We start from the raw sequence: 26,972 nt of genomic DNA on the forward strand, positions 1-26,972 counted from the left end.
ACGATGGCTTGAAATGATATAAATTCTGTTTTCCACTGACAAATCAAACATTCATTGTTGTCCAGTTGTAAAATATTTGAAGGGTGGGAAACGATCGGGAATCGGTTGGGGTAAAGTCATTAGGGTACAGGAGGAGTGCATTTGGCCCGTCAAGTCCGTTCCAGCTCCCCCTGGAGTAATCCAATGAGTCCCATTCCCTTGCTCCTCCGCTGGTAGTCCTTTAGATTTATTTCCTTCAGGTGTCAGTTCAATTTCCTTTTGAAATCATTGATTGTCCATGCTTACGTCACATTGGTCATTGTGACAATTCCAGGACATTACCACTTCCTCCGTGGGAAAAGTTCTTTCCCATGCCCGTCCAGTCTATATCCCTAAATCTGTAAAATCATCACCTTTCGTGAACAGTTGCAAATGACTAAAATTGTAGCCTTGCGTTAATGTGTTACAAGTTTGGGATAATCACTTTGAGTAATAGAGATGCACAGCCTGGAAACTGACCCCTCCGTCCAATTTGTTCATGCTGAATTATCCTGAATTAATCTAGTCTCATTTGCCAGCATTTGAATCATATCCCTCTAAACCTTTCCTATTCATATACCCTGAATAAACCCTTTGACAAAGGGTCAGTTAGACTCAAAACGTCAGCTGTTTTCTCTCCTTACAGATGCTGCCAGACTTGCTGAGATTTTCCAGCGTTTTCTCTTTTTTGGTTTCTATTCATATACCCATCCAGATGCCTTTTCAATATTGTAATTGTACCAGCCTCCACCAAATCCTCTGACAGCTCATTCCATACATGCACCAACCTCTGCATGAAAATGTTGCCCCTCAGGTCCCTTTTAAATCTTTCCTCTCACCCTCAGGTTTGGACTCCCTACCTTGGCAGGAAAGACGTGGACAATTCATCCTATCTATGCCCCTTATAATTTTATAAACCTCTATAAGGTCACGCCTCAGCCTCTGATGTTCCAGGGAAAATAGCCCCAAACTATTTAGCCTCTCCCCATAGCTTAGAACCTCCAACCCAGACAGCATTCTTATAAATATTTTCCGAACCCTTTCAAGTTTCTCAACATCCTTCTATAGCAGGGAGACCAGAACTGAATACAGTTTTCCAAGAGTGGCCTAACCAACACCTTGTACAGCTACAATATGACCTCCCAGCACTGAACAATAAAGGCAAGTGTACCAAATGTTGCCTTCACTATCCTGTCTATCTGCGACTCCACTTTCAGGGAGCTATGAACCTGCACGCCAAGGTCTCTTTGTTTGGCAACACAACCCAGGACCTTGCCATTAAGTGTTTACGTCCTGTCCTGAATTGCCCTGCCAAAATGCAGCACTTCACATTTATTTAAATTAAACTCCATCTGACAATCCTTGGCACATTGTACTCTGAGGTAATCTTCTTCTTTGTCCACTACACCACCAATTTTGGTATCATTTGCAAGCATCACTAACCATACCTCCTACGTTCACATCCAAATCATTGATATAAATAATCAAAAAGTGGATCTGCATCGAACCTTGCAGCACACTGCTGGTCAAAAGCCTCCAATCCGAAAAGCAACCCTCCATCACTACTCTCTGTCTCCTAACTTTGAGCCATTTAAAAAATTCATTCATGGGACAATGGTGTTTCTGGCTTGGCAGCATTTGTTGTCCATCTGTAATTGCCCAAGGGCAATTAAGAGTCAACCGCATTGCTATGGATCTGTAGTCACGTGTAGGCCAGATCAGGCAAGGAAAGCAGTTTCCAGATGGGTTTTTTCTGACAATTAACAATGGATTCATAGTCACTGTCAAACTCTTCATTCCAGATTTTTAAAAAAATTGAATTGAAATTTTATCATCTGGTCTGGCAGGATTTGAACCCAGGTATCCAGAACATTATCTGGACTAACTGTCCAGTGATAATATCACAAGGCCATCACCTCTCCCCTTTCTAGCCAAATGGCTAGTTCTCCCTGTGTTTCATGTAATCTAACCTTACTAATGAGTCTACCATGTGGAACCTTGTCAAACATGTAACGATATTATGGTTGATTATGATACTTGGGAGTTTTTCACTCTGGTGCCAGACATACATGCATATGATTTGGAAAGTTATGTTGAGTATCTAAAAGAAACACTTTCTTAAAACAATTCTGTTATATCTGACATGTGTCCTTGCTTCAGGGTTGTGTAATAACATCTGTGAACAGGTTAATTAGAAAATGTACAAGCTTGAACAGTTAGTGTTAGCAAATTGATTGTGTTGAGAGACTGGCAACGTTTTGTTTTGGCTTAAAAAAAAAGACAGGACAGTAATTCCTGGATTGAGCTGAATTAAATCATGTCTTTGAACTAGGGAGGTCAGGTAGAGCTTTCATTGCACACAGGTACTTCTGCTGAAGAGTGGAAATGTTTGGCAAGGATCACTTCCGTAAATTATTTTCCACAGTTAAAGTTCATGATTCACACTCTGCCTAGTCTTTCAGATTTTTAAAAAGATGTAAGACTTTGAAAGTTTGATGATCACAAAGTTTTTTTGTGAAGTATATTTAAAGGAGTATCTTAAAGGAGGAAATTAAACTAGGGGAAGTGTATGCAGGCATTTCCAGACCTTGGCAACTGAAGGTTGGGCAGTTACGATCAGGGGAGCTGAAGAGCCCAGAATTAGAGGAACACTGAGATCTGAGGGTTTTGGAATAAAGGAGGCTTAAAGGTGATACAGAGATAGAAAGGGATGAAGTCATGAAAACGTCATGAATATGAAAACAAAGATGTGAATTTTAAAATCAAGAGTTTGTTTATCAAGAGCTATTTACAAATGGTATCCATATGAGTTCCAACACTCATCTCAGAATCCTATGTCACTGAAGTTGCAAAAAGACTGAACTTCAGACTGTTGCCAGGGAGAGGGATTGTAGACTGGACTGGGGGCACCAAAGGCTCTTCAGTCTTTCCAGTATTTAATTGGAAGTAATCCCTGCTCATCCAGTACTGGATGTCCGTTATGCAGTCTGACAGTTTCTCAACAGTGAAGGAGTTGAGAAAGGTGGTCGTGATGTGGAGCTGGGTGTCATCAACACGCCTGTGAAAAATAAAACTGTATTTTGACGACATGGCTGAGGGGCAGTGTGTAGATGAGAAATAGAAAGTGGCCAAGGATAGTTCTTTGGACACTAGAACCAAGGACTTGGAGCAGGGAGAGAAGCTCATTCCAATGATTCTCCAGCTGTGATTAGATAAGTAAGAATGGAAACGGTCTTTTTGTAAAATTATAATCCTATAAACTTGAGCAGGGCTAGACAGTAAGTGCAAGAAGGAAGTTCCCAATAAACAGGGAGTCAAGAACCAGGCTTCAGAATCTAAGGGTGTGGGATAAGTCATTGAAGACTGAGATGAAGAGCAAGAGTGGTGAGCATGCAGAATTCTCTGCCACAGAAAGCTGTTGAAGCCAAAACATTGAATGCTTTCAAGAAAGCACTAGATATAGTTCTTAAGTGTAAAGGGATCAAAGGGTACATGGAACTGAGATTGATGATCAGCCTCAATCATATTGAATGGCATTGCAGGTATGAAGGGCTGAATGGCCTGCTCCTCCTATTTTCTGTCTTTTCTATCAGTTCTTTTAAGACTGAGATAGATGGATGTCTGGAATCTCAGAAATCGAGGGATAAGGGGATCGGTGAGAAAGTGGAGCTGAGATTAGATTCCCAGATTAGATTAGATTCCCCACAGTGTGGAAACAGGCCCTTCAGCCCAACAAGTCCACACCAACCCTCTGAACAGCAATCCACCCAGATCCATTCCCCTACATTTACCCCTGCACCTAACACTACGAGCAGTTTAGCATGGCCAGTTCACCTAACCAGCATATCTTTGAACTGTGGGAGGAAACTGGAGGAAACCCACGCAGACACAAGGAGAATGTGCAAACTCCACATAGACAGTTGCCCAAGGCAGGAATTGAACCCAGGTCCCTGGTGCTGTGAGGCAGCAGTGCTAACCACTGAGCCACCATGCCCGCCCGTCACAGTGAGATAGAAGATCACCTGTGACTATAAGAACTGAATGGTCCTCTCCACTCCTATTCCTTTCATTCGTGTGTAAAAACCAGAAGCAGAACTGATGCCTGCAAGTGAGATCTCCCCTCCCATCCCACCCCAAACAAAAGGAGAGTGAGCTACTTATCATCCACCGTCAATTGCCATTGATTGTAATATGGGTTGGATTTTGGCACCAAGTCTCCATAAATGAATTGTTACATTTTCTTCTAGCCTCTGATTGGCTATTGTAAAATTTTTAATTGAGTGAACAAGTCGTCTAACTTCTGCCATTGGACGAAAATTAGTATTTTATTTCAGCATTTCCTATTGTAAAATGGGGAAAAAAGTGTAAAGCAGCTCATGTATTTAGCTTGATTCCACCCCCCTACCCCCCCACCCACACCCTATAATGTTCAGTGAATTAATGCACTGTTTGTCATTGCACCTAAGTCATAAAGGACCAGAGGTACTCCAGAATTGGTGGACTGTGCTGATCTTGATCAAGGTACTACACAGATAGCTGCTGGAGGGAGAAGGCGGGAGCAGTAGTTGGGATTTCTGGTTTTGGTAACTATTAAGAGATCCCTGCTGAAAAGTGATTTAGACTTGGTGTCTCTGTGGTTGATGAGACTGCTCGCACTCTATTCAGGCTTGTAAACAACCACTTTACTAAAAGCCATGGGAGGCAGGAGTCAGAGAGAAAATGACAGTGTATTGGAGAGTAAATGGGGATATAATACATTTCTACTGCAGACATGATGCGTGAACTGTCTCTTTCACCTTTTTTTAGCGCAAGACATACAGAGACACCACATTGGTCCCTGAAGAATTGGGAAAGATCATGGATTCTGAAACATTTGAGAAATCGCGTCTGTACCAGCTGGATAAAAGTACTTTTGGATTCTGGTCTGGGCTTTATTCTGAGACTGAGGGGACAGTGAGTAGTGCTGTGTATGATATATTTGTACATAGAAGTTTAATTGTCTAATTCCAAAGAAATGATTAAATGTGTATTTCTTATGAAGTCTTAATTTTCTGTCAGTTATCTTGTACTTTTTAACTTCAGTGTTGTATTAGCTTTCTTGCATTTTTCTACATTATCATGGTAATATTTCATTAGGAATTTGGTTTTGCATTTTTCTTCTTGATTTTATTAAAGTTTTCTTGCAATGTTTCACGAGTATTATATCCTAACCTCAGGAAATAGGAAAGGCAGGGAAAGTCTTCCAAAAATCTGAAATGATGTACCCATGTGCCTTCAAATATTTATATGTTGTGGTGCAGCTGTCAATTGCTTGGTAAAACAGCATGGTGTTTCACATCTATCCTAAAAGTCCTTCCTTCTTCTGTTTTTGTCCTTCCATTAGGAGTTGAATTTGAAGTGAAATACAGGTAGAACAGGATTGTGTGTGTATGTGGATTGGAGTTGCAGGGATGCATTTGTTCAACTGTCAATAAGCGTAATGCTCCTGATGGGACACGGTGGGAGAGTGACTGGACAGAGGTTGTAAGGAGGTCAGGAACAGAGTGGTCCTGGTGGAACTTAAACTGAATATCAGTGAGCAGATAATTGCTGATCTAGTGCCATTTGATAGCACTGTCAATGATATCTTCCAACACTTTTCTGATGATCAAAGGTAGACTGACAGAGTAATTGCTTGGATTGGATTTTGTAGACAGGACATACCCAATCAGTTTTCCACATTGTTAGCCAATGTTTTCCACATTGTTAGCCAGGCCAGTTTAGTAGCTGTGCTGGAACAGCTTGGCTAGGGGCACAGCTAATTCTGGAGCACAGCTCTTCGGTAATGTTACTGGAATGTTGTCAAGGCCTTTGCTGTATTCGTTGATTCTCAGGCCTCTGAATGAAGCTGAAGTGGTCAATTTCTTTGGCATATCTAGCTGAAGATGTTTTAACCCTATCTTTTGTAATGATATACAGAACGCCCCCATTGTTGGGAATGGGAATATTTCTGGAGCATCCACCACCTGTTAGTTGTTTTCGGCTACTGCCTTTCATGATTGAATGTGGCTCACAAGCTGTGCTACAGGAAATAAATGTGAGATCATAATCCAGGCCCACAGTACAATGCATATGTGTGTGCTAGAAACTATGTAGATAAATATTCAGACCTAGTTTTATGTAGGCATATATTGCACCTTATTAAGAAAAGGGGTCATGAGACAGCCAAAGCTGCTATATCCCCATAATGACATCCTTACCAATCAGAATATACATGACTGGCCTAAGAATTAAGATTAACAGTTAACTATTCTTGCTGCATTGCTATGTTAATGATGGCCTGACCAATCAACAACATCTCTCATGCTATATTATGATGTGGAGGTGCTGGTGTTGGACTGGGGTGGACAAGGTTGAAAATCACACAATACCAGGTTATAGTCCAACAGGTTTGTTTGGAAGCACTAGATTTCAGAGTGGTGCTCCTTCATCAGGTAGAGGATCATAAGACACAGAATTTATAGCAAAAGATTACAGTGTCATGCAACTGAAATGATATATTGAACAAACCTAGATTGCTGTTAAGTCTTTCATCTTTTAGAATGGATTGCAGGTTTTTGTTCATTAATATGTAAATCTCAGAACTTGATGAACTGAATGAAACCTGTTGGACTATAATCTGGTATTGTGTGACTTTTAGCTATATGAAGAAGTGGTGTCTCTTTTTCTTAAGGTAAAAACAATGACTGCAGATGCTGAAAATCAAATATTGGATTAGTGGTGCTGGAAGAGCACAGCAGTTCAGGCAGCATCCAACGAGCAGCAAGTCTGTTTCTTCTGACCTAGTACTGATGAGTGAAGATGAAAAGTCTTGACTTCTAGCAGCTTTTTAGCAATGTTTAATACTGAAGGCTGATACCATGTTTAGTGTGGACAAGCTATAAGTGACAGGTCGGAAACAATTAAGCTTTTACCATAATCCGGTGGATTTCAGATATTTCTCCCCTCGCTGCTTCTCTTTTTCCATTCCCACCTCCAAAAGATTTGTCTGCAGTTCCCGCCTTTCATGGTTGGATAGCCTGGTGATCTCAGTGCTTTGATTGAAGAATGATTACCCTTTTGAGAGTGAGATTTCAGAACCGATTTTGCAAACAGTCAAAGAGAAAATGTGAACCCCAAAGCAAAGCGTGAAGTGTTGAAGGCACAATTCTCATCTGGTTTAATATTGGGTGATTTTGGGTACAACTGTGGCCCATTTGTTACAAGTAAAGGTTTACTACCAAACCATCACTGGTTTAAAAAGATATCATTTTAACATGATTCATGTAATTGTGCTTCTCTCTTTGCAGCTTATCCTCTTGCTTGGTGGAATTCCTTTTCTATGGAATGTATCTGGACATGTCATCGGACGTTTTGGTCTAGGACCTGAATATGAAGTAAGCACTCTGAAAATCTGATATTCTAAGTTACAATATTGAATGATTTTGGTGATTCTTCCTGGCAGTACCATAGAACACATCCTTCAGTTTGGCTTATATCTAGCTTCCATAATGTGGTTTGAATCTTGACTGTATCTTCCTCTGTCCGGGGCGAGAGGGAGGCGGACATCATATACAGATAGCTTGCAACAATCATTTAATTACCTTCAGGACTGTGATCCTAATTTTCCTTACCAGAAAAAAAAGCAAAAATTAGCCTTGTTCCATTAGTCAGGTTGTTTTGTGAAGTTATTTTGGGTTATATTTTTCAATCATAGCTTCCCTATAGCGTGGAAGCAGGCTGTTTGCCCCTTCAAGTCCACACCACCCCACCAAAGAGCACCCTCACCCCCTGTCCTGTCCCTTTTAACCCTGCACTTTACATGACTCATCCACCTAGCCTGCATATCCCTGAACACTATGGGCATTATAGCACGACCAGTAAGAACATAAGAACTAAGAGCAGGAGTAGGCTGTCCAGCCCTTCGAGCCTGCTCTGTCCCTCAATAAGATCGTGGCTGATCTTTTCTTGGACTCTGCTCCACTTACCCACATTTTCACCATATCCCTTAATTCCTTTATTTTTCAAAAAAGTATTTACCTTAGCTTTAAAAGCGATTACTGAAGTAGCATCAACTATTTCCCTGGGCAAGGAATTCCACAGATTAATAACCCTCTGGGTGAAGAAGCTCCTTCTCAGTTCAGTTCTAAACCTGCCTCCTCTAATCTTGAGGCCACCCTCTTGTCCTAGTCTCACCGACCAATGGAAACATCATATCTATTTCTATTTTATCCATTCCCTTCCATAATTTTATATGCTTCTATAAGATTCCCCCCTCGTTCTTCTGAATTCCAATGAATATAATCCAAATCTATTCAGCTTCTCCTCACAAGCCAACCCCCTCAACTCTGGGATCAACCTAGTGAACCTCCTCTTCACCCCCTCCAGTGCCAGTGCATCCTTTCTCAAGTAAGGAGACCAAAAATGCACACAGTATTCCAGGAGTGGCCTCACCAGCACCTTGTACAGCTGCAACGTAACCTCTCTGCTTTTAAACTCAACCCCTTTAGCAAGAAGGACAAAATTCCATTTGCCTTCCTAATTACTTATTGTACCTGCAGACCAAACTTCTGCGACTCATGCACAAGGACACCCAGGTCCCTCTGCATAGCAGCATGCTGCAACATTTTGCCATTCAAGTAATAATCTATTTTACTGTTGGTCCTACCAAAATGTATGACTTCACATTTACTAACATTGTATTCCATCTGCCAGACCTTTGCCCACTCATTTAATGTATCTATGATCCTCTGCAAAGTTTCACAGTCCTCTGCACACTTTGCTCTGCCACTAATCTTACTGTCATCAGCAAATTTTGACACCGTAGACGTGGTCCTCAATTCCTAATCTTTTATATAAATCTTAAATACACCAATCCCTGAAGCACACCACTAGTTACTGATTGCCAGCCAGAATAGCACTCATTTATCCCTACTCTTTGCATCCTGTTAGTCAGCCAATCCTCTATCCTTGCTCATATTGTACCCCTGACACCATGCATCTGTATTTATGCAGCAACCTCTTGTGTGGCACCTTGTCAAAGACCTTTTGGAATTCTAGATACACCACATCCACTGAGTCCCTGTTGTCCACCTTGCTTGAAATATCTACATAGAATTCCAAAAGATTTGGGAAGCATGACCTGCGCTTCGTGAACACGTGCTGCGTCTGTACATTGGGACAATTTCTTTCGCGATGCCCTGCTATTTCTTCCTTGATAATAGACTCAAGTATCTTCCCCACTGCAGAGGTTAAGCTCACTGGTCTATAATTCCCCATCTTTTGTCTAGTTCCTTTTTTAAACAGTGCCGTAACATTTGCTATTTTCCAATCTGCTGGGACTGCCCCTTAACTTGCACATCTTTATACTGTGGGAGGAAACCGCAGCACCCAGAGGAAACCAAAGCAGACAGGGAGAATATGCAAACTCCACACAGTCGGCCAAGGGTGGAATCAAAGCCAGGTGTTGGGTGCTGAGAGGCAGCAGTGCTAACTGCTGAGCCACTGTCATGACCTTTCTTTCTCCCTCACTCCTTCCTAGTATAAATCTCTCCATTATCTTGCTTTACATGGAAGACATGACCATTGAGCTGGTCAAATTTTTCAGTTTTAACTAACACGGCCTCAGCATGGAAGGTGAGATCAGTCTAACTGGTAGCTTTGAGTGAGGAGGTGTGGTGGACAGGGGGTTAATTAGAATGTAAAACATAATTGCTAGAACTTGCAATGACTCTGTTTTTCCTATAAGGTTAATTGGGGAATTTAGAATTTCTTAACATTTAGCCTCGGCTTCTTTGCCAAACCATAATTTTTAAGTGCAATTATTTCAACCCAGCAAAGCTATAATTTTAACATTATTATTTTATTCAGAAGTTTGGTACAACTTTAGTTCCAATCCTTTTTTGTTTTAAACGCTCGAGCTATACCAACTGCCACCATTCATCCTTACCCTGCCTGAGGCCTCAAAAGTAAAATGATTCTTCCCTTCTTGCCTGAAGACCATATTAGCTAAAACCAATCAAGGACAGTCACGCTTGATTAGTGCCATCCAAATGAAGATCGTGCAGAGATGAAAGAGGCACTCACTGAAAAAGGGAGGAGGAAGAGGGAAAATAAAACTAATCTTTGGTCAAGAGGCAGCGGTCTCACCTTTGACTCAAAGTTGATTTGAGCCGTGTTGCTGAAACGTCAGTGTATTAGCATTCTGGGTTGATAACTCCGTGCAGTGCTTGTGCAAGTGCTGCATTTCAGAGGAGGCAATGGCTCTGTGGTATCACTGGGCAATTAATCCAGAGACCCCGGTAATGTCCGAGGGACCCGGGTTCAAATCCTGCCATGGTAAATGGTGGAATTTGAATTCAGTGTGGGGAAGAAAATCTGGAATTAAGTCTGATTATAGTCTTCAGGGAAGGAAACTGCCATCCTTACCTGGTCTGGCTCATATGTGACTCCAGACCCACAGCAAAGTGGTAGACTCTTAAATTGCCCTCTGAGCAATAAATGCTGGCTGAGCCAGCAATGTCCACTTCCCATGAATGAATAAAAAAAATTATTGCAAGTACCATATATTGCATGAGATTAACTGAGGCCCGTGGGTGGCACGGTGGCACAGTGGTTAGCACTGCTGCCTCACAGCGTCAGAGACCTGGGTTCAATTCCTGCCTCAGGCAACTGACTGGGTGGAGTTTGCACATTCTCCCCATGTCTGTGTGGGTTTCCTCCGGGTGCTCCGGTTTCCTCCCACAGTCCAAAAAAATGTGCAGGTTAGGTGAATTGGCCATGCTAAATTGCCCGAAGTGTTAGGTGAAGGTGTAAATGTGGGGGAATGGGTCTGGATGGGTTGCGCTTCGGTGGGTCGATGTGGACTTGTTGGACCGAAGGGCCTGTTTCCACACTAAGTAATCTAATCTATCTGCCCCCTCAGTTGGATGAAAAAATAACTGACAGTATATAACAAGACAAACAATTATATTCTGTGTCCTGGAGAACATTAACTATAACCAGTTATGTTTTCATGGTCTCATTTTAAGTTTACACCTCCAGCAAGTTCCAAAACATTTTAGCTGAAGGGAGCAGGAAAATGTCAAAAGAATAAAGTACATTTGAAGATGGCCTATTGTTTGTACCAAACAGTGAAAGTGTTTGGATGGAGGACCTACAGACAACATTGAAATGGCTGTCTGCGTCCTTTCTTCACTCCATGCATGTACCTGCTTTTCAAACAAATCGGACAACTACTGCACTTTCAGGGAGTAACTTGTAGTTTCAATTCATTACCACTTACAATGAATCTACAATTCTGAATTCTCACTTGCAAAGCTTCATATTGGAAGATATGGATGTGATTTCTTTTTTTTTGAAGTTATGTACAAATTGTAGAGTATTTCATATGAAGAGTCTGTCTTTTCAAAATTGTCTTTGTGGTGCAGCTTGTGCTTTTATTTTAAGGAAACTTTTCCTTCATATTTTTGTTTTCTTTGAACAGATAACTCAGTCCTTGGTATTCCTATTTCTCGCAACATTATTCAGTGCAGTCACAGGTCTCCCGTGGAGCATCTACAACACCTTTATCATTGAAGAGAAGCATGGTTTCAATCAGCAGGTCTGTGGATTCCAGAATTTCTTTAAGTGAAAAAATTAATTCTTGGAACAGACTACAAATGGCTTGTGGATTATAGTTTGTTAATATATCAAACATTAACATTTTTGAAGTTAAATAGGATGGACACTCTGTTCCACTGCTCTCGGAAAAGGAGGCCAAAATATGATCAATATTGTTAAAAACAAAAAGAAAAGAGCTAACCACAAGTTATAAGTTTTTAAACTTCAATATTTCCTTGAGGTTTGATTTCATTCTTGAAAATAGTATATACACAACCAGAGTGAGCCTTTATCTGCTGGCTATCAGGATACATGTAGCAAGAATTAATGTCTGAATAACATCCCTTGCCACTGTGCTGCAATATTTCTCATGCTGATCGTCAGCAAGCCGTTATAGGTGAAATTCACTGTCAAGACTATAAACTGCCAAACAAATTAACTGAATAAAATAGGATAATGAGGAAGGCGTTTGGTATGCTTTCCTTTATTGGTCAGAGTATTGAGTACAGGAGTTGGGAGGTCATGTTGCAGCTGTACAGGACATTGGTTAGGCCACTGTCGGAATATTGTGTGCAATTCTGGTCTCCTTCCTATCGGAAAGATGTTGTGAAACTTGAAAGGGTTCAGAAAAGATTTACACGGATGAGCTACAGGGAGAGGCTGAACAGGCTGGGGCTGTTTTCCATGGAGCATCGGAGGCTGAGGGGTGACCCTATAGAGGTTTACAAAATTATGAGGGGCATGGATAGGATAAATAGGCAAAGTCTTTTCCCTGGGGTCGGGGAGTCCAGAACGAGAGGGCATAGGTTTAGGGTGAGAGGGGAAAGATATAAAAGAGACCTGAGGGTGGTACGTGTATGGAATGAGCTGCCAGAGGATGTGGTGGAGGCTGGTACAATTGCAACATTTAAGAAGCATTTGGATGGGTATATGAATAGGAAGGGTTTGGAGGGATATGGGCTGGGTGCTGGCAGGTGGAACTAGGTTGGGTTGGGATATCTGGTTGGCATGGACAGGTTGGCTCGAAGGGTCTGTTTCCATGCTGTACATCTCTATGACTCTAATAAACAGATAAGTAATCTGGTCTTACTAAATATTATTCAAACTTCATCATGCTAGTATGAAAAACAGCCAAGGTGCCTCCTCGACACTAACCCCAAGTATGTAACTAACCTGTGAAAGAAATAATCCTTTGCTTCGCTGTCATTTTTTAATCTTCAAGCTCCAATCTTCAGGCTTTACTGTTGGTTCAGCGCAGCTTAATATTCAAATATTCCCGATGATATCCTTGTATGCCAGACAGTAGCAATTGTTTAAATGTTAGCAGTTTGGAGAGTTCAAAACAATGTTTGCTGACTGCAAATCTGCTGCCAAATGTAAAAGGTATGGTGAACAATATCTGGTGATATTTATAATTGACTGGAATGATTTGACTTGATTTGACTCCTCCCTTTAAGACAGATTTGATATGTTCCAAACACTTGAGATTCTATCTCATAGTCACTGAATGGACACTAATTAATTTGTATTGGCAAGCACATTGCAGCATTTCATTGTTTTTGGCATGATATGCAAAGCTGTAATGTATATGCCCTGAGGCTTGCAGAGGCAGTTAACAGTAAGCAATATTAACTCTGTGTTTGGTGTAGTCAGTCAAAAAAATAACGTATTTATATGGGGGGATAAAAGCAACTTGCATTTATATTGTGCCTTTAACATGGTGAAGTGTCCAATGGAACTTTAAAGGAGTATTGTCAAACCAAATGTAACTATTTATGCCTTGTAAGCTATTAGGACTAGGGCAACAAAAGCTTGACAGAGAGTTAGGTTTAAAGAGTATCTTAAAGAAGGGAGAGATAGAAGGAGAGAGATTTAGGGAATTCCTTAAAAACTAAAGAACTGTAGATGCTGGAAATCAGAAACAAAAACAGAAATTGCTAAAAACTCAGCAAGTCTGGCATCATCTATGAAAAGAAAGCAAACTTAATGTTTTGGTCCAGTGACCCTTCAGAACCAATTCTGGCTAGAAAGGGTTGCTGAAGATGAGGATGGAGGAGTAAGTAATAGATGGAGATAGAGTCCAGAGGGAAAGTGGAATGGGTAAAGGTCAGCCTGGGAGAATCAAAAGCTGATAATGGGACTGTTCGTGACTGACAGTGGTTGGTTGTGGTAGCAACCCATGTGATAACAAAGTCTGGTCTGTTGGGTTGGGTGGTGGGGTGATGGAGAGACATGGGGGGGAAAGTTATTGAACACTGTATTGAGTCCTGAAGGTTGTGGGGTCCCCAAGTGGAAAATGAAATATTCTTCCAGCTTGTGCTGAGCTTTGCTGGAGCACTGCAGCAAGTCTGAGACAGAGATTTTGGCTGGCATACTTGGTGGTAGGCAACAAGAATCACTTTTGCAGACAGAACGTTGTAGTGTCCTTCTCATATCCCCCTCTTCGGCATATATACCAAACTTTTCTTAGCTGTAATCCGTTCTGACAAAGGGTCACTAGATCTGTTACATTAATAGTTTTCCCTCCATAGACGCTGCCAGACCTGCTGAGTTTTTCCAGCAATTTTTGTTTTTGTTTAGGAAATTCCTTGCTTGAGACAAAAGTAGCTGATAGCTTCATATGCCATAGAATGAATAAAGTATATGTTATTGAGCTTGTAAATTGTGAAACTAAATCTGCTGTGTTCCAGTAACTGTTGTAATCAGGGCTTTTTTTTTAAAAAAAAGAGGAAGAGTTTGTACTTTCCTCTCCATTGCTTTTTCTCACAGACTGTGATCTTGCCATGCATGCATCCTCATTCATTGCAGTGTCCTGGTACCCGAATTCCTTTGTTTAAAACTAAACCAGTGAGTGTCAGGCTATTTACATCAGGCACACTGATGTTGATCCTGGTTCTGTCTGGAAACGGAACCTCCCAACCCCTTTCGACGCCCTCCCGAGATCAGGGCCACTGCAGCTGATTGCATTGACTCCGTTACTGCCCTGACTGATGGCCAACTCAGAACACACCAGGGATTGAACCAGGAACTCGCTTGCCCGGACAAAGCAAAACCCAGTGGTTGCTGAAAATTTACAATGAATTCTGGAAAAACTCAGCAAGTGAGGTAGCATTCATGGGAAGCAAAATATGGTTTGTGTTTGAGGTTTGTGACCTTTCATCGGACCTGGTCGCCAATGTTTAGTATCATGCTGGAGGAGCCACTTATTCGTTCAGCCTTTACTGGAATTTAATAAAATTTTTTATTCCTCAAAATAGGTTAGAAATGTTTTGACTAACTTTTATTGACGTTTCCTGATTTAGTCTGTATTTCTGAACGAAATGCGGCATGGTGGCTTGGTAGTTAGCACTGCTGCCTCAGAATGCCAGGGACCTGGGTTCGATTCCACCCTCTGCTGGCTGTCTGTCTGTGTGAAGTTAAAAGTCACACAGCACCAGGTTGTAGTCCAAAAGGTTTATTTGGAAGTACAAGCTTTGGTGTAAAGGAACAGTGCTCCGAAAGCTAGTGCTTCCAAATAAATCTGTTGGGCTATAACCTGGTGTTGTGTGATTTTTAACTTTGTCCCCCTACCAGTCCAACACCAGCAGCTCCACATCATGTCTGTGTGAAGTTTGCACGTTCTCCCCTGTGTCTGCATCTGTTTCCTCCAGGTGCTCCGGTTCCCTCCCTCAGTCCAAAGCAGTGCAGGTTAGGTGGATTGGCCATGTTAAATTGTCCATAATTGCTAGGAGTGTGTAGGACTTGAAAGGGTGCAAAAAAGATTTACAAGGATGTTGCCAGGGTTGGAGGATTTGAGCAACAGGCAGAGATTGAACAGGCTGGGACTGTTTTCCCTGGAGTGTCAGTGGCTGAGGGGTGACCTTATAGAGGTTTACAAAATCATGAGGGGCATGGATAGGATAAATAGACAAAGTCTTTTCCCTGGGGTGGTGGAGTCCAGAACTAGAAGGCATAGGTTTAGGGTGAGAGGAAAGATATAAAAGAGACCTACCTATGAAAGAGATATAAAAGAGGGCAACTTTTTCACACAGAGGGTGGTGTGTATATGGAATAAGCTGCCAGAGGAAGCAGTGGAGGCTGGTACAATTGCAACTTTTGAAAGGCATCTGAATGGGTATATGAATAGGAAGGGTTTGGAGGGATATGGACCAGGGGCTGGCAGGTGGGATGAGACTGGTTTGGGATATCTGGTCGGCATGGACGGGTTGGACCGAAGGGTCTGTTTCCATGTTCTACGCCTCTGACTCTATCAGCCATAGGGAATGCAGAGGTACAGGGATGTTGGGCAGTGGCGGGGGCTGCTCTTTGGAGGATCAGTGTGGACTTGATGGGCTAAATCGCCTGCTTACACACTATAAAGATCCTATAAAATATCTCTTTCTTCCTATGTGTCCAGGACTTAGAGATTGCATAAAAATAGCCTACCATACCTCATTCAGTTATCTTCCTGGCCCCACAGTCCCTTCTGTGAGAAAACATCTGATTGGGATGAATTATGAGCAAACCTGCCAAATAGAGAGTAAAATGGATATTACTGTTGAGTATGGAAATCTGATTCTGTCTCTTGCTGGTTCTCGAGGTTGGTCTAGATAACTCAGACACTTGCTTTGTAAACTTTACAGTCTCGCTGTCTAAAAATTGCAGATTGATTCTGACTCTTTGGCTAACCTGTATGTGCTAAGTACTGTAATGTAAATATGCTGGAGTGGCATCTAGGAAGACTGATGACAGTCTGAAACAAAATTCGCTTGATCTTTTTAAAATTTAAAAAGCACCATCAACTTTTGACTTCTGTTGGCTCTACAGAAATCACAAAAAGCAGATTTAAGTTCAGTTGCTATCATTTTTCACAAGTTATAAATTAACTTAATGTCAGTTAAGATATTTGCTTTATCTCATGCTTTAAACCAATTTCGTTACCTACACCTAGACGACCACCTGAAGAAGGAGTGGGACTCCAAAAGTTGGTACTTCCAAATAAACCTGTTGGAACATAACCTGGTGTTGTGATTTTTAACTTTGTCCACCCTAGTCCAACACTGGCTCCTCCACATCATGGAGAATCTTAGGCTGTGGGCATTAGCACATACCATCCCTGAGGCTAATTGCTTCTTATATCACCTCGTTGTGTTCTGTAACACCTTTATTTACAGCAATACATACTATGTTCTCAATGCAACTCTCTCATGTAGGGTCTGAAACCTGTCTTCTTTACAAGCTTGTTGTAGACTGGTGTCTCCCCTCCATGATTTGCATGAATCTCATTCTCTCCCGTTTTTGTCTTAAACTGGATTTTTGAGGGTAATTATTTGTAATATTTGGCCAGATTATCCTTCCAGAAGTTATGAAAATAATTGTGGCGCAAAAGGAGGCAATTCAGCCCATTGTGTCCACTCTTCTTGTTGAAGAATGGCCCAGCCTAAAACCACTTCTGCACCAGATCTGTAATCTTGCAGGTCATGGTATTTCAAGTAGAAGTATGTTTTATCTAAGAACATTTTAAATGGGGTGGCAGTTCCTGTCTATATCACCCTTTCAGGCTGTGAGTTCCATGTTCCCTACCACACTTTCTGAGAGGAATTGTTTCCTCATCCCTCCTCTTAAGTTTTCTATCAATTGCCTCCAATCTGTGCCCACTGATTTTTGACTGCTCTGTTAAGGTTGCTCTGATTGACTTTGTCCGGGACACTCATAATTTGTTCTTTTGAGGACTGAGTGAACACGTTATTGCAGCTGGTTAGTTTCTCCTTTAAACCTTTGTATACTTAATACATTGATAAATAGTAAGTGGGAAAACAGTTGTGTTGCCCAGTTGTGACAGTGAAATGTATGTTTTAATAGGCAATCGGTGCTCGGAGTGATATTGCCAGTTTGTAACAAATGCAGTGTCTTTCTTTTCTGCAGACTTTGGGATTCTTTTTTAAGGATGCCTTGAAGAAATTTGCAGTGACTCAGTGTATTTTGCTTCCTGTGACCTCTCTGCTTTTGTACATTATTAAAATTGGTGGGGATTATTTCTTCATTTACGCTTGGCTTTTCACATTGATTGTTTCTCTGGTGAGTACACAGCAACCCTCTTTATTTTTAATTCTGATTTTGCTCCGATTTCCAACTTGACTTCCCATTCCCTATTCTTTCCTTTGCTGAAGGTGGTAATTTTAGGATTTAAGAGAGTCAGGAGCTCTCCATAGAAAAGAGAGTTGAGAGGATATTTGATAGATGTGTTCAATATCAGTGGTCCAGACAGAACATTGGTGTCCAGCAAGGAATTAGAACTTATTGGGATCAGATAGGTATGTGGGATCTGAAACTAACAGATCAGCATGGTGTTAATGAGTGGTGGGACAGACTTGAGCAGCTGATGGGTTGATGACAAGGTTGTGAAATGTTAATGTGCTTCTGACATTTCTTCCCTATCCATTTTGTCTTCAGGTATTGGTGACTATCTATGCTGATTATATCGCACCACTGTTTGACAAATTCACTCCGCTTCCTGATGGAGAGTTGAGAGAGAGTATTGAGGAAATGGCCAAGAGTATCAGCTTTCCTTTAACCAAGGTTTATGTAGTAGAGGGTAAGGCACTTTGCTTAATGAGACAATGCATCTTTTCTGTAGCATTTTAATCAATGAAACTTGAAGACACAATTGTTTCACGTTTTCACTGAAAGTAGTCTGTTTAAAGAGAATACTATGCTGCTTAATGAAATCCTTCTTGTTAACTGAAGTGGAGTACTTGGCTCTTTTCTACTGTCTGCAAATAAATAAACCTGAATGCGCAGTTATATCCTGGTGAGCCTGTTCAAAAGCAAAATACTGAAGGCATAAAATGCTGACAACGCTGAGAAAGTCAGGCAACACTTATGGAGAGATGAAAAACCAGAGTTCTTCAGGTGGTTGACTTTTCATCAGGCCGTTTAGAAAAGTTGTCATCAGCAGCCTGAAATGTTAAACCTGTTTCTTTCTCCATTGGTTATGGCTCCACTGGGAGCATTCTCACTTCCAAAATACAAGGTAGCAGGTTTTAACTTCCATTCCAGGACTTGAGCACATAATTAGAAGCTGACCGTCTAGTTGTAATGCTGAGGGCGTGCTGCATTCCTGTAGATGTCTTCTTTTTGGGTGACACATTCAACCAAGGGCTCAGCTGTCTGGTCAGGTGGCTGTAAAGGTCCAAAATTTATCCTACACACAACAGAGAAACAAAACCAATTATTTGGTCATTATTACATCCGTTTGTGGAGGTTTGCTCTGAACTTGGTTGCCACATTTCCTGTCTTACAATCACAACTTCATTGTTTGTAAAGCACTTTGAGAATTTTCGTGATTGTGTATAGTACTGTATAAATACAACTTTTTCTCCCTTCTTTATTCTGCTTAATCTGCTGAGTGTTCATTTTTATCTCAAATGGAAAAAAAAAACTGGCTAAAGGCTTTTTGAAGTGTCCTGCTCCTGTGGCACTACAACAACCTCGAAATTCCTTTAATTATACCGCATCCGCTCTGGCGTAGTCATAGAGCCATAGAGATATACAGCACGGAAATAGACCCTTTGGTCCAACCGAGCCATGCTGACCAGATATCCCAACTTAATCTAGTCCCATTTTCCAGCACTTGGCCCATATCCCTTTAAACCCCTCATAATGCAAAATCTTCAGACTAGGGTTCAGATTCAGCTGAGAAACAATTAGGAATCACACTATTTGAAACCTTATCAGGTTTCTTCAAACTGTTTTGCTGAAAGAAATATAGAGTGTACTGCATTCCAGTCTTGCTAACAGAGAGGTGGTATGGCATTCTTGCAAATTTCTCTAGGAGCTGCCCATAGCTTATAGCTTCTAGGTGTGTACTGGAAAAAAAATCTTTACCTCAATGTTGGTTGATGTTGGCAGCACAGATCCATCAGGATTTTTCATGTTTGTTTGTTTGTTCAGCGCCTAAAGTAATAAAACTTCACCCTTGTCTGTCTTAAGTTTTGAAATCCGTCTCCAAAGTCACATTTTTTTTGTAAATAGCAGATAAACCATATTCTCCTTTGCTTTTTTGATTTTGCAATTCTAAGCAATCACTTGATTTATCCTTTGCAACCCAATCCAAATGTGTATTATCTAGTTCTTTATAATCCATATAGTAGGATTATACACTGGCCACTTCCTACATTTCTTTGATTTTGTATCCGTTGAATTCTCTGACCATGGTTTGTGTAGGCCTCTGTTTCTTGAAGCTTGCCCTGGAGTGTGGTAGGAGATGTTTACAATGGCTCAAAATGGAACTGCTGTTCCTGAAAGACTTGGAAACCCAATGTGTGGTGTTCTTTCCCTAAAATTGTAATACATATATTATTTTCCTCTCCTCGATCCTTCATCCTGCAGTCACTCTGATATTATCCCCAGGTAGCCATACTTTACCAGTAGCCCAGTCTGAAATTGACCAAAAAGACATGATAGCTCAGTTTGTATGTTAATGGTGTGGAGTATGGGTCAGTTTATTTGGTCTCTCATGATATCAGTTTAGGAGGCCTTTTGGTATGCTTGTTTTACCAACTGATCCTTTGTAAAGGACTGGCTCACATTTCTGCACCTGTGGCCTACAGAGTGCCTAATTTTAGTTTGTATATCATGGAACAGTGAAAATTCTGGTCTGTAAGCAGCACTGATAAATCACCACTGTGTTGAAAAGCGATTGACATGCAAGTACATTAAATTCTGTCTTGAAACCCATAATTATTCACATTATCTAGCTTTCATCGATCTCCTTTTACTTTGTCAACAAATTTGATCAAGTTAGACAGATACAGCCTGCTTTCAAATCCATCCATGCTTGCTCCCTTTGTATAGCTCATACCTTTCCAAATGAGAGTTTGTTTGTTTGTTTTCGCCTAATGCTTTCCAATAACTTTCCCATCACCAATCACTGGTTGATTGACCTGTAGTTTCCTGATTTATTCTCATTCTTGAACAGCAGCAAAACACCAGCAATCTTCCAGTCCTCCTTACACTTGTAATAATTGACAATGAAGAAATAATGATCCGATGCATCTGCTATTTCTACGTTTGTTCCTTTCAGCAACTTGGAGTTCACTTCATTTGAACCAGCTCACTTACCAACATTCAGTATTGTTATTATTTTTTAGTAGGATTCCTCGGTCTATTATCGTGTACAAGAGCATTCTTCTGTCCTTAGTATGAACTTCACGTTATCCACTTGCTTTATGAAAGCAGAGGCAATATTTTGTATGTTTTTCATGTCCTCTCCCTCGATTAAAGGCTGTCCTTTGCTTTTTAAAAGATCCATGTTTCTCCCTAGCTAACAGCTTACATTTTACATGTTTATTAAATGATACAGAGTTGAATTGAATATCGTCTGCCAATATTTTCTCGTGATCTCTCTCTGGTTTTTCTAGGAACTTGTGCAATTCCCTCTTGGAGCTGCCATAATCTTCCAGGTTATTGACTGAATCTGAATTCTGTCAATTGTCATAAACATCCTTTTTCTGTTTTATTTCATCTTTGTCAACCTGGGTACATTAATGTTAGTGATACTCTGTACTGAAAAGGATATGTTTTGTATATACTTGCACTAACTTTTCCTTGGATGCCCTCATTGCTGCATTACTACCTTACCCTGTAATGGTCCTTTCTGGGTTACGTGCGCAAGCACTTTGGGAAATAATTGAAATCAGTGCCTCTTCACTTGTGTTTTTGCTTGTTACATTGTGTTTAGTTTTAAAGAGTTCCCAGTTTGACCTAAACCTTCAATTAACCTTCATTACCTTTGGCACGAGCAATATAGTGAATGTACCGTATATACTCAAGTAATAGTTGATCTCGTGTAAAAGTTGACCCCCTATTTTTGTCCAAATAATCTGGAATTTTCCATATATTTTGTGTAAAAGTCAACCCTAGTTCTTCACAGATCAATGTTTATGAGTCAGTGTGCTGGCTGTCACACCCCATTCCAGTGTTCCAGTCTGCCGGTTGTTCTGCTCCGCTTCCAGTCTGCTGGCTGTTTTGTTCCACTCTGGGTTTTCAGAATTACCATAATTCATTTTTTTTTCCTTTTATTTGTTTAGAGATCAATTGGGTTTCTGCTAATGATACGGTATGAATTTTGACAGGGACAAATTTCAGCCCCTCAAAAATAGTATGCGTGTAATAGTCGACGCCATAAATTTAACCTTAAAAATTGTCAAAAAAAATTTGACTATTACTCTAGAATATACAGTACACTGTACTTCATGACACTAAAGGCGGTGGAGTGGTGGACAATGTGGAAGAAGGTTGCAGGGGGACTTGGATAAACTGCAGAATTGGGCTGAGAGGTGACAAATGGACTTCAATGCAGCTAAGCGTGAGGTGATTCACTTTTGGGAAGAATAACAGGAAGGCAGAATACTGGGTCAATGGAAAGATTCTTGGTAGTGTGGGTGTGCAGAGAGATCTTGGTGTCAGTATACATAGCTCTCTGAAAGTTGCCACCCAGGTTGATAGTGCTGTTAAGAAGTGAGCGTGTGTTGCTGGAAAAATTCGGTTCCTGATAAAAGGCTGCAGCCTGAAACGTCAATTTTCCTGCTCCTCGGATGCTGCCTGACCTGCTGTGCTTTTCCAGCAACACACACTCAACTCATCTGTCGACCTTACTATCTCCCAGTGCTGTTAAGAAGTCAAACGGTTTGTTAGGTTTTATTGGAAGAGGGATTGAGTTCCAGAGGCGTGATGTCATGCTGCAACTGTACAAAACACTAGTGTGGCCTCACTTGGAATATTGTGTACAGTTCTGGTCGCCCCTATTTTGGAAGGATGTGGAAACATTGGAAAAGGTCTGGAGGAGATTTACCAGGATGCTGCCTGGTCTGGAGGGAAGGTCTTGTGAGGAAAGGTTGAGGGACTTGGGTCTGTTCTCATTGGAGAGAAGGGATTTAATAGAGACATATAAGATGATCAGAGGATTAGATAGGGTTGACAGTGAGCGTCTTTTTCCTAGGATGATGACATTTTACACGAGATCAACTATTACTTGAGTATATACAGTACATTCACAATATTGCTTGAGCCAAAGGTAATGAAGGTTTAGGTCAAACTGGGAACTCTTTAAAATTAAAAACAATGTAACAAGCAAAAACACAGGTGAAGAGGCACTGAATTCAGTTATTTCCCAAAGTGCTTGTATGATGGGGCATAGCTGCAAATTGAGGGGTGATAGGCAGGTTCTTTCCTCAGAGTGGTAAGGGTGTGGAATGTCCTGTCTGCCAATGTAGTTAACTCAGCCACATTAGGGAGATTTAAACGACCTTTGGATGATGATGGGATTGGGTAGGGGGATGGGCTTAGGTTAGTTCACAGGTCAGCGCAACATCGAGGGCCGAAGGGCCAGTTCTGCAGTGTACTGTTCTATGTGCATGTTGTGAACATGCCAAGGATGCTGATCTGATTGGAAGTTTAGGGTGATTTTGACTACAGAGCCTCTCTAAAGTTTTGTAGAAAAATGAGGTGGATAAAACATATGTTGCAATACCTCGTAATAAAATCTATAAATCTTTAATGTTTTAAATAGGATCAAAGAGGTCATCGCACAGCAATGCATATTTTTATGGGTTTTTTAAGAACAAGCGTATTGTTCTGTTCGATACACTTCTTGAAGATCATTCCCCATTAAATAAAGGGACAGCTGATGAGAATGTTGAAATACAGACAGCTGCAGGAGATGGGAGTGAAACTGAGAGCATTGAAACCAAAGTAAGACCAAAGGTAAGCTAGCAACTTCTATTCAACTTTCTTCTATTGGTTATTCTCAAGACAATAGGCGATGATTTGCTTTAGTTTAATTTGATATCGATGCCTGGCATGTGGGGGATCAGGTAGTGGAGAGAAGAGTGAAAGCGCCATCTCAAGGTAGTCCATAAGTAATCAGAAACCTAGGCTGAAACTGTTGGCAAGGCACTGGAGAAGGTCTAGTCATAGAATCAAAGAGGTGCACAGCATGGAAACAGATCCTTCGGTCCAACTTGTCCACACCAATCAGATGTCCCAACCTAATCTCGTCCCATTTGCCAGCACTTGGCCCATATCCAACTAAACCCTTCCTATTCATATATCCATCCAGAGACCTTTTCAATTATGCAATTAATACCAGTCTCCACCACTTCCTCTGGCAGCTCGTTCTATACGCACACCACCCTCAGCTTGAAAACGTTGCCCCTTAGATTCCTTTTATATCTTTCCCCTCTCACCCTAAACCTATGTCCTCTAGTTCTGGATTCCCCCACCCCAGGGAAAATACTTTGTCCATTTATCCTATCCATTCCCCTCATGATTTTATAAATCTCTGAGGTCACCCCTCTGACACTCCAGGGAAAACAGCCCTTGCAGGCAACATCCTTGTGAATCTTTTCTAAGCTCTTTCAAGTTTCGCAACATCTTTCCGATAGGAAGGAGACCTGAATTGCACGCAATATTCTAGAAGTGGCCTAACCAATGTCCTGTACAGCCACAACATGACCTCCCAACTCCTGTACTCAATGCTCTGACCAATAAAGGAAAGCATACTGAACACCTTCTCTAACCTATCTACCTGCGACTCCACTTTCAAGGAGCTATGAACCTGCACTCCAAGGTCTCTTTGTTCAGAAACACTCCCTAGGACCTTACCATTAAGTGTATAAATCCTGCTAAGCTTTGCTTTCCCAAAATGCAGCACCTTGCATTTATCTAAATTAAACTCCATCTGCCACTTCTCAGCCCATTGGCCCATCTGGTCAAGATCCCATTGTAATCTGAGGTAATGTTCTTCGCTGTCCACTGCACCTCCAATTTTAGTGTAATCTGCCAACTTACTAATTATACCTCTTTTATGTTCATATCCAAATCATTTATTTAAATGATGAAAGGCAGTGGACCCAGCACCGATCCTTGTGGCACTCCACTGGTCACGGGCCTCCAGTCTGAAAAACAATCCTCCACCACCACCCTCTGTCCTCTACCTTCGAGCCTGTTCTGTATCCAAATGGCCATACCCAACTGTAGGTCACTATCAAAACAGGCCATGACGTCTGAGATGTTGGCTCAAACACATGACTGATCTGTGAACTTCTCACCACAGTAGACTGGGACATTACTTTTAAAATAATTAAGTTTCAAGTAAGGTATGCTTTCTTTCCAGAATAAGAAGCAGGGCTGCAGTAACCAAGAGGTTCTAGCGGTACTTGGTCATGAGCTTGGGCATTGGAAATTGGGCCATACTGTGAAGAACATCATTATTAGTCAGGTAATGTGTGGTCCATTTTTATATTTGTGTGTGTGTGTATGTCTGTCAGTTTGTCTGAAACATAGATTACAATTCATTGTTACCTGTGAAGTGATATTGTCTCCCCTTTCTGGAGACAGTGATTTGCTGCAATAAAATTGTTTTATTGTTGTCTCCCATGTAGGCATTCTTAAGATGGGAGTCTTGGTAGAATGGGTATTTCATAGTTGAGAGCTTTTCAAGCCAGCTAGTCCACTTCTCAGTGTCTGGGTTTCCATCTAACTGCGAGCCATACTGGGCTGTCCAACTTTGCCGGCTGAAGTGGTTATAGCATTGCTGCCTCCCAGTGCCAGGGACCAGGGTTCGATTCCTGCCTCAGGCAACTGTCTGTGTGGAGTTTGCACGTTCTCCCAGTGTATGCGTAGCTTCCCTCCGGGTGCTCCAGTTTCCTCCCACAATCCAAAGATGTGCAGGTTAGGTGAATTGGCGATGCTAAATTGCCCGTAGTGTAGGTGCATTAGTCAGCAGTAAATATAGAGTAGGGAAATGGTCTGGATGGGGTACTCTTCGGAGGATTGGTGTGGACTTGTTGGGCTGAAGGGTTCTTTTCCCTATTATAGGGAGTCTAATCTAATCTAAACTCAGTTCAATGGTCCAAAGAAGAGCCACATTGCTCTCAAAATGTTGCCTTTACCTCTCTCCACAGATTTTTATTTTAAAGAGTTTCCCAGTTTGACCCAAGACACAATTAACTTTCATTATCTTTGGCATGAGTATTACAGTTCATGTTGTGAACATTACAAAGATGCTGATCTGATTGGAACTTCTGACTACAGAGGTTCATGAGTGACCTGTTGAATCTCTCCTTGTTTTTATCTGCAGTTCTTTTGCTCTGATTACATGTGTGGGGCAAATTTGTTTTCATTGTTCGATCCATTAACCATTGTTAAATTGTCAGATCTGTTGAAGTGGAGGGTAAACCAAAGTAATTTTTCACAAAATTGCTGCTACCTATGGTGTTTATGGGGTATATCCACTTGGAGGAATTCAAAATTGCACAGAATCACTTGATTTATACTGACTGCGAGTGAATGTGGAAAAGATATCAGCATATTGAAGGGAAAAATAAATATCATTCTCCCCTGGAAGACATTATTTACTCATTACACCATCTGCCTTAATCCCTTTCTGCTCCCAACTGTGCTTGATTAGTTTTAATAGCTTCTGTTCACAAATTCATTGCAAGTGAAAAACCTCTGGGTTCAAAACGCTCAGCAGATTAGGCAGCACCTATGGAAAGAGAAAGCTTTCCTTTTGTCATTGCTTAATTTGCTGAGTCTTTCTAGGATTTTCTGTTGCTTTAGGTTTTGCCTGTATTGATCAAATCTGGGACTTGCCAATGTCAGTGCATGCATTGTACCTCCTCACTGTGCTAATGTGGTTTAGATAAGATGTCTTGAAGGGAGGTGAAGTGCTTCTGGACTGTTGAAATGATAACATTTCTGAAATCAGTTTGATGCAAATAAAAATGTTCTTGCTTTTAAAATACTACATTCCAAATTTCCAGTATTTTTAATACAATCCATTGGTTTATATTTGTATACATACCAACCCTAACCCTGTTGTATTTGATTATCTCTGACTTTTACTCTAGTGCTTTAATTGAATGAGGGCTTATAACTGTTTGTGTGCAAATGCAATCGTAGGAATCATGAGCATCAAGTTCCATTTTGTATTAAGGTTTACAAAAGTGTAATGCATGTAATAAAACATGAGTTAGGTAACCATCCACAGGAATGTCTGGAGTAGACTAATATGTAGATGTTTGCTCTTTTATGATCTGCAATGGTAGGTATTGCTGTATTAGCATGTTGTAGCCTTTATTGGTCTAACTTACCTGTGCTTGTATTTCAGGTGAACTCTTTCTTCTGCTTTTTCCTGTTTGCTGTTCTCATGGACAGAAAGGAGCTTTTTTCTGCCTTTGGTTTCTATGACACCCAGCCTACTCTTATTGGATTGATGATCATCTTCCAGTTCATTTTCTCTCCTTATAATGAGGTGAGCTGAAGCTATGATGAATGCTTGTATCTTTACT

General features: G+C 41.0%; 1 protein-coding gene across 1 annotated transcript in view; it reads left to right on the top strand.

The window, feature by feature from the left end:
- The window catches only part of zmpste24 (zinc metallopeptidase, STE24 homolog), a 35,592-nt gene that overhangs the window by 1,170 nt on the left and 7,450 nt on the right, over nucleotides 1–26,972 (top strand). The window contains exons 2-9 of the mRNA XM_072548098.1: nucleotides 4,825–4,971; nucleotides 7,347–7,433; nucleotides 11,522–11,638; nucleotides 17,542–17,694; nucleotides 18,070–18,211; nucleotides 23,189–23,382; nucleotides 24,794–24,898; nucleotides 26,792–26,935. Coding sequence (XP_072404199.1) covers nucleotides 4,825–4,971; nucleotides 7,347–7,433; nucleotides 11,522–11,638; nucleotides 17,542–17,694; nucleotides 18,070–18,211; nucleotides 23,189–23,382; nucleotides 24,794–24,898; nucleotides 26,792–26,935 — 1,089 coding nt within the window. The remainder of the gene's footprint in view (nucleotides 1–4,824; nucleotides 4,972–7,346; nucleotides 7,434–11,521; nucleotides 11,639–17,541; nucleotides 17,695–18,069; nucleotides 18,212–23,188; nucleotides 23,383–24,793; nucleotides 24,899–26,791; nucleotides 26,936–26,972) is intronic.

This window comes from Chiloscyllium punctatum, chromosome 27 (assembly GCF_047496795.1).
Source record: "Chiloscyllium punctatum isolate Juve2018m chromosome 27, sChiPun1.3, whole genome shotgun sequence".
Lineage (NCBI taxonomy): Eukaryota > Metazoa > Chordata > Chondrichthyes > Orectolobiformes > Hemiscylliidae > Chiloscyllium > Chiloscyllium punctatum.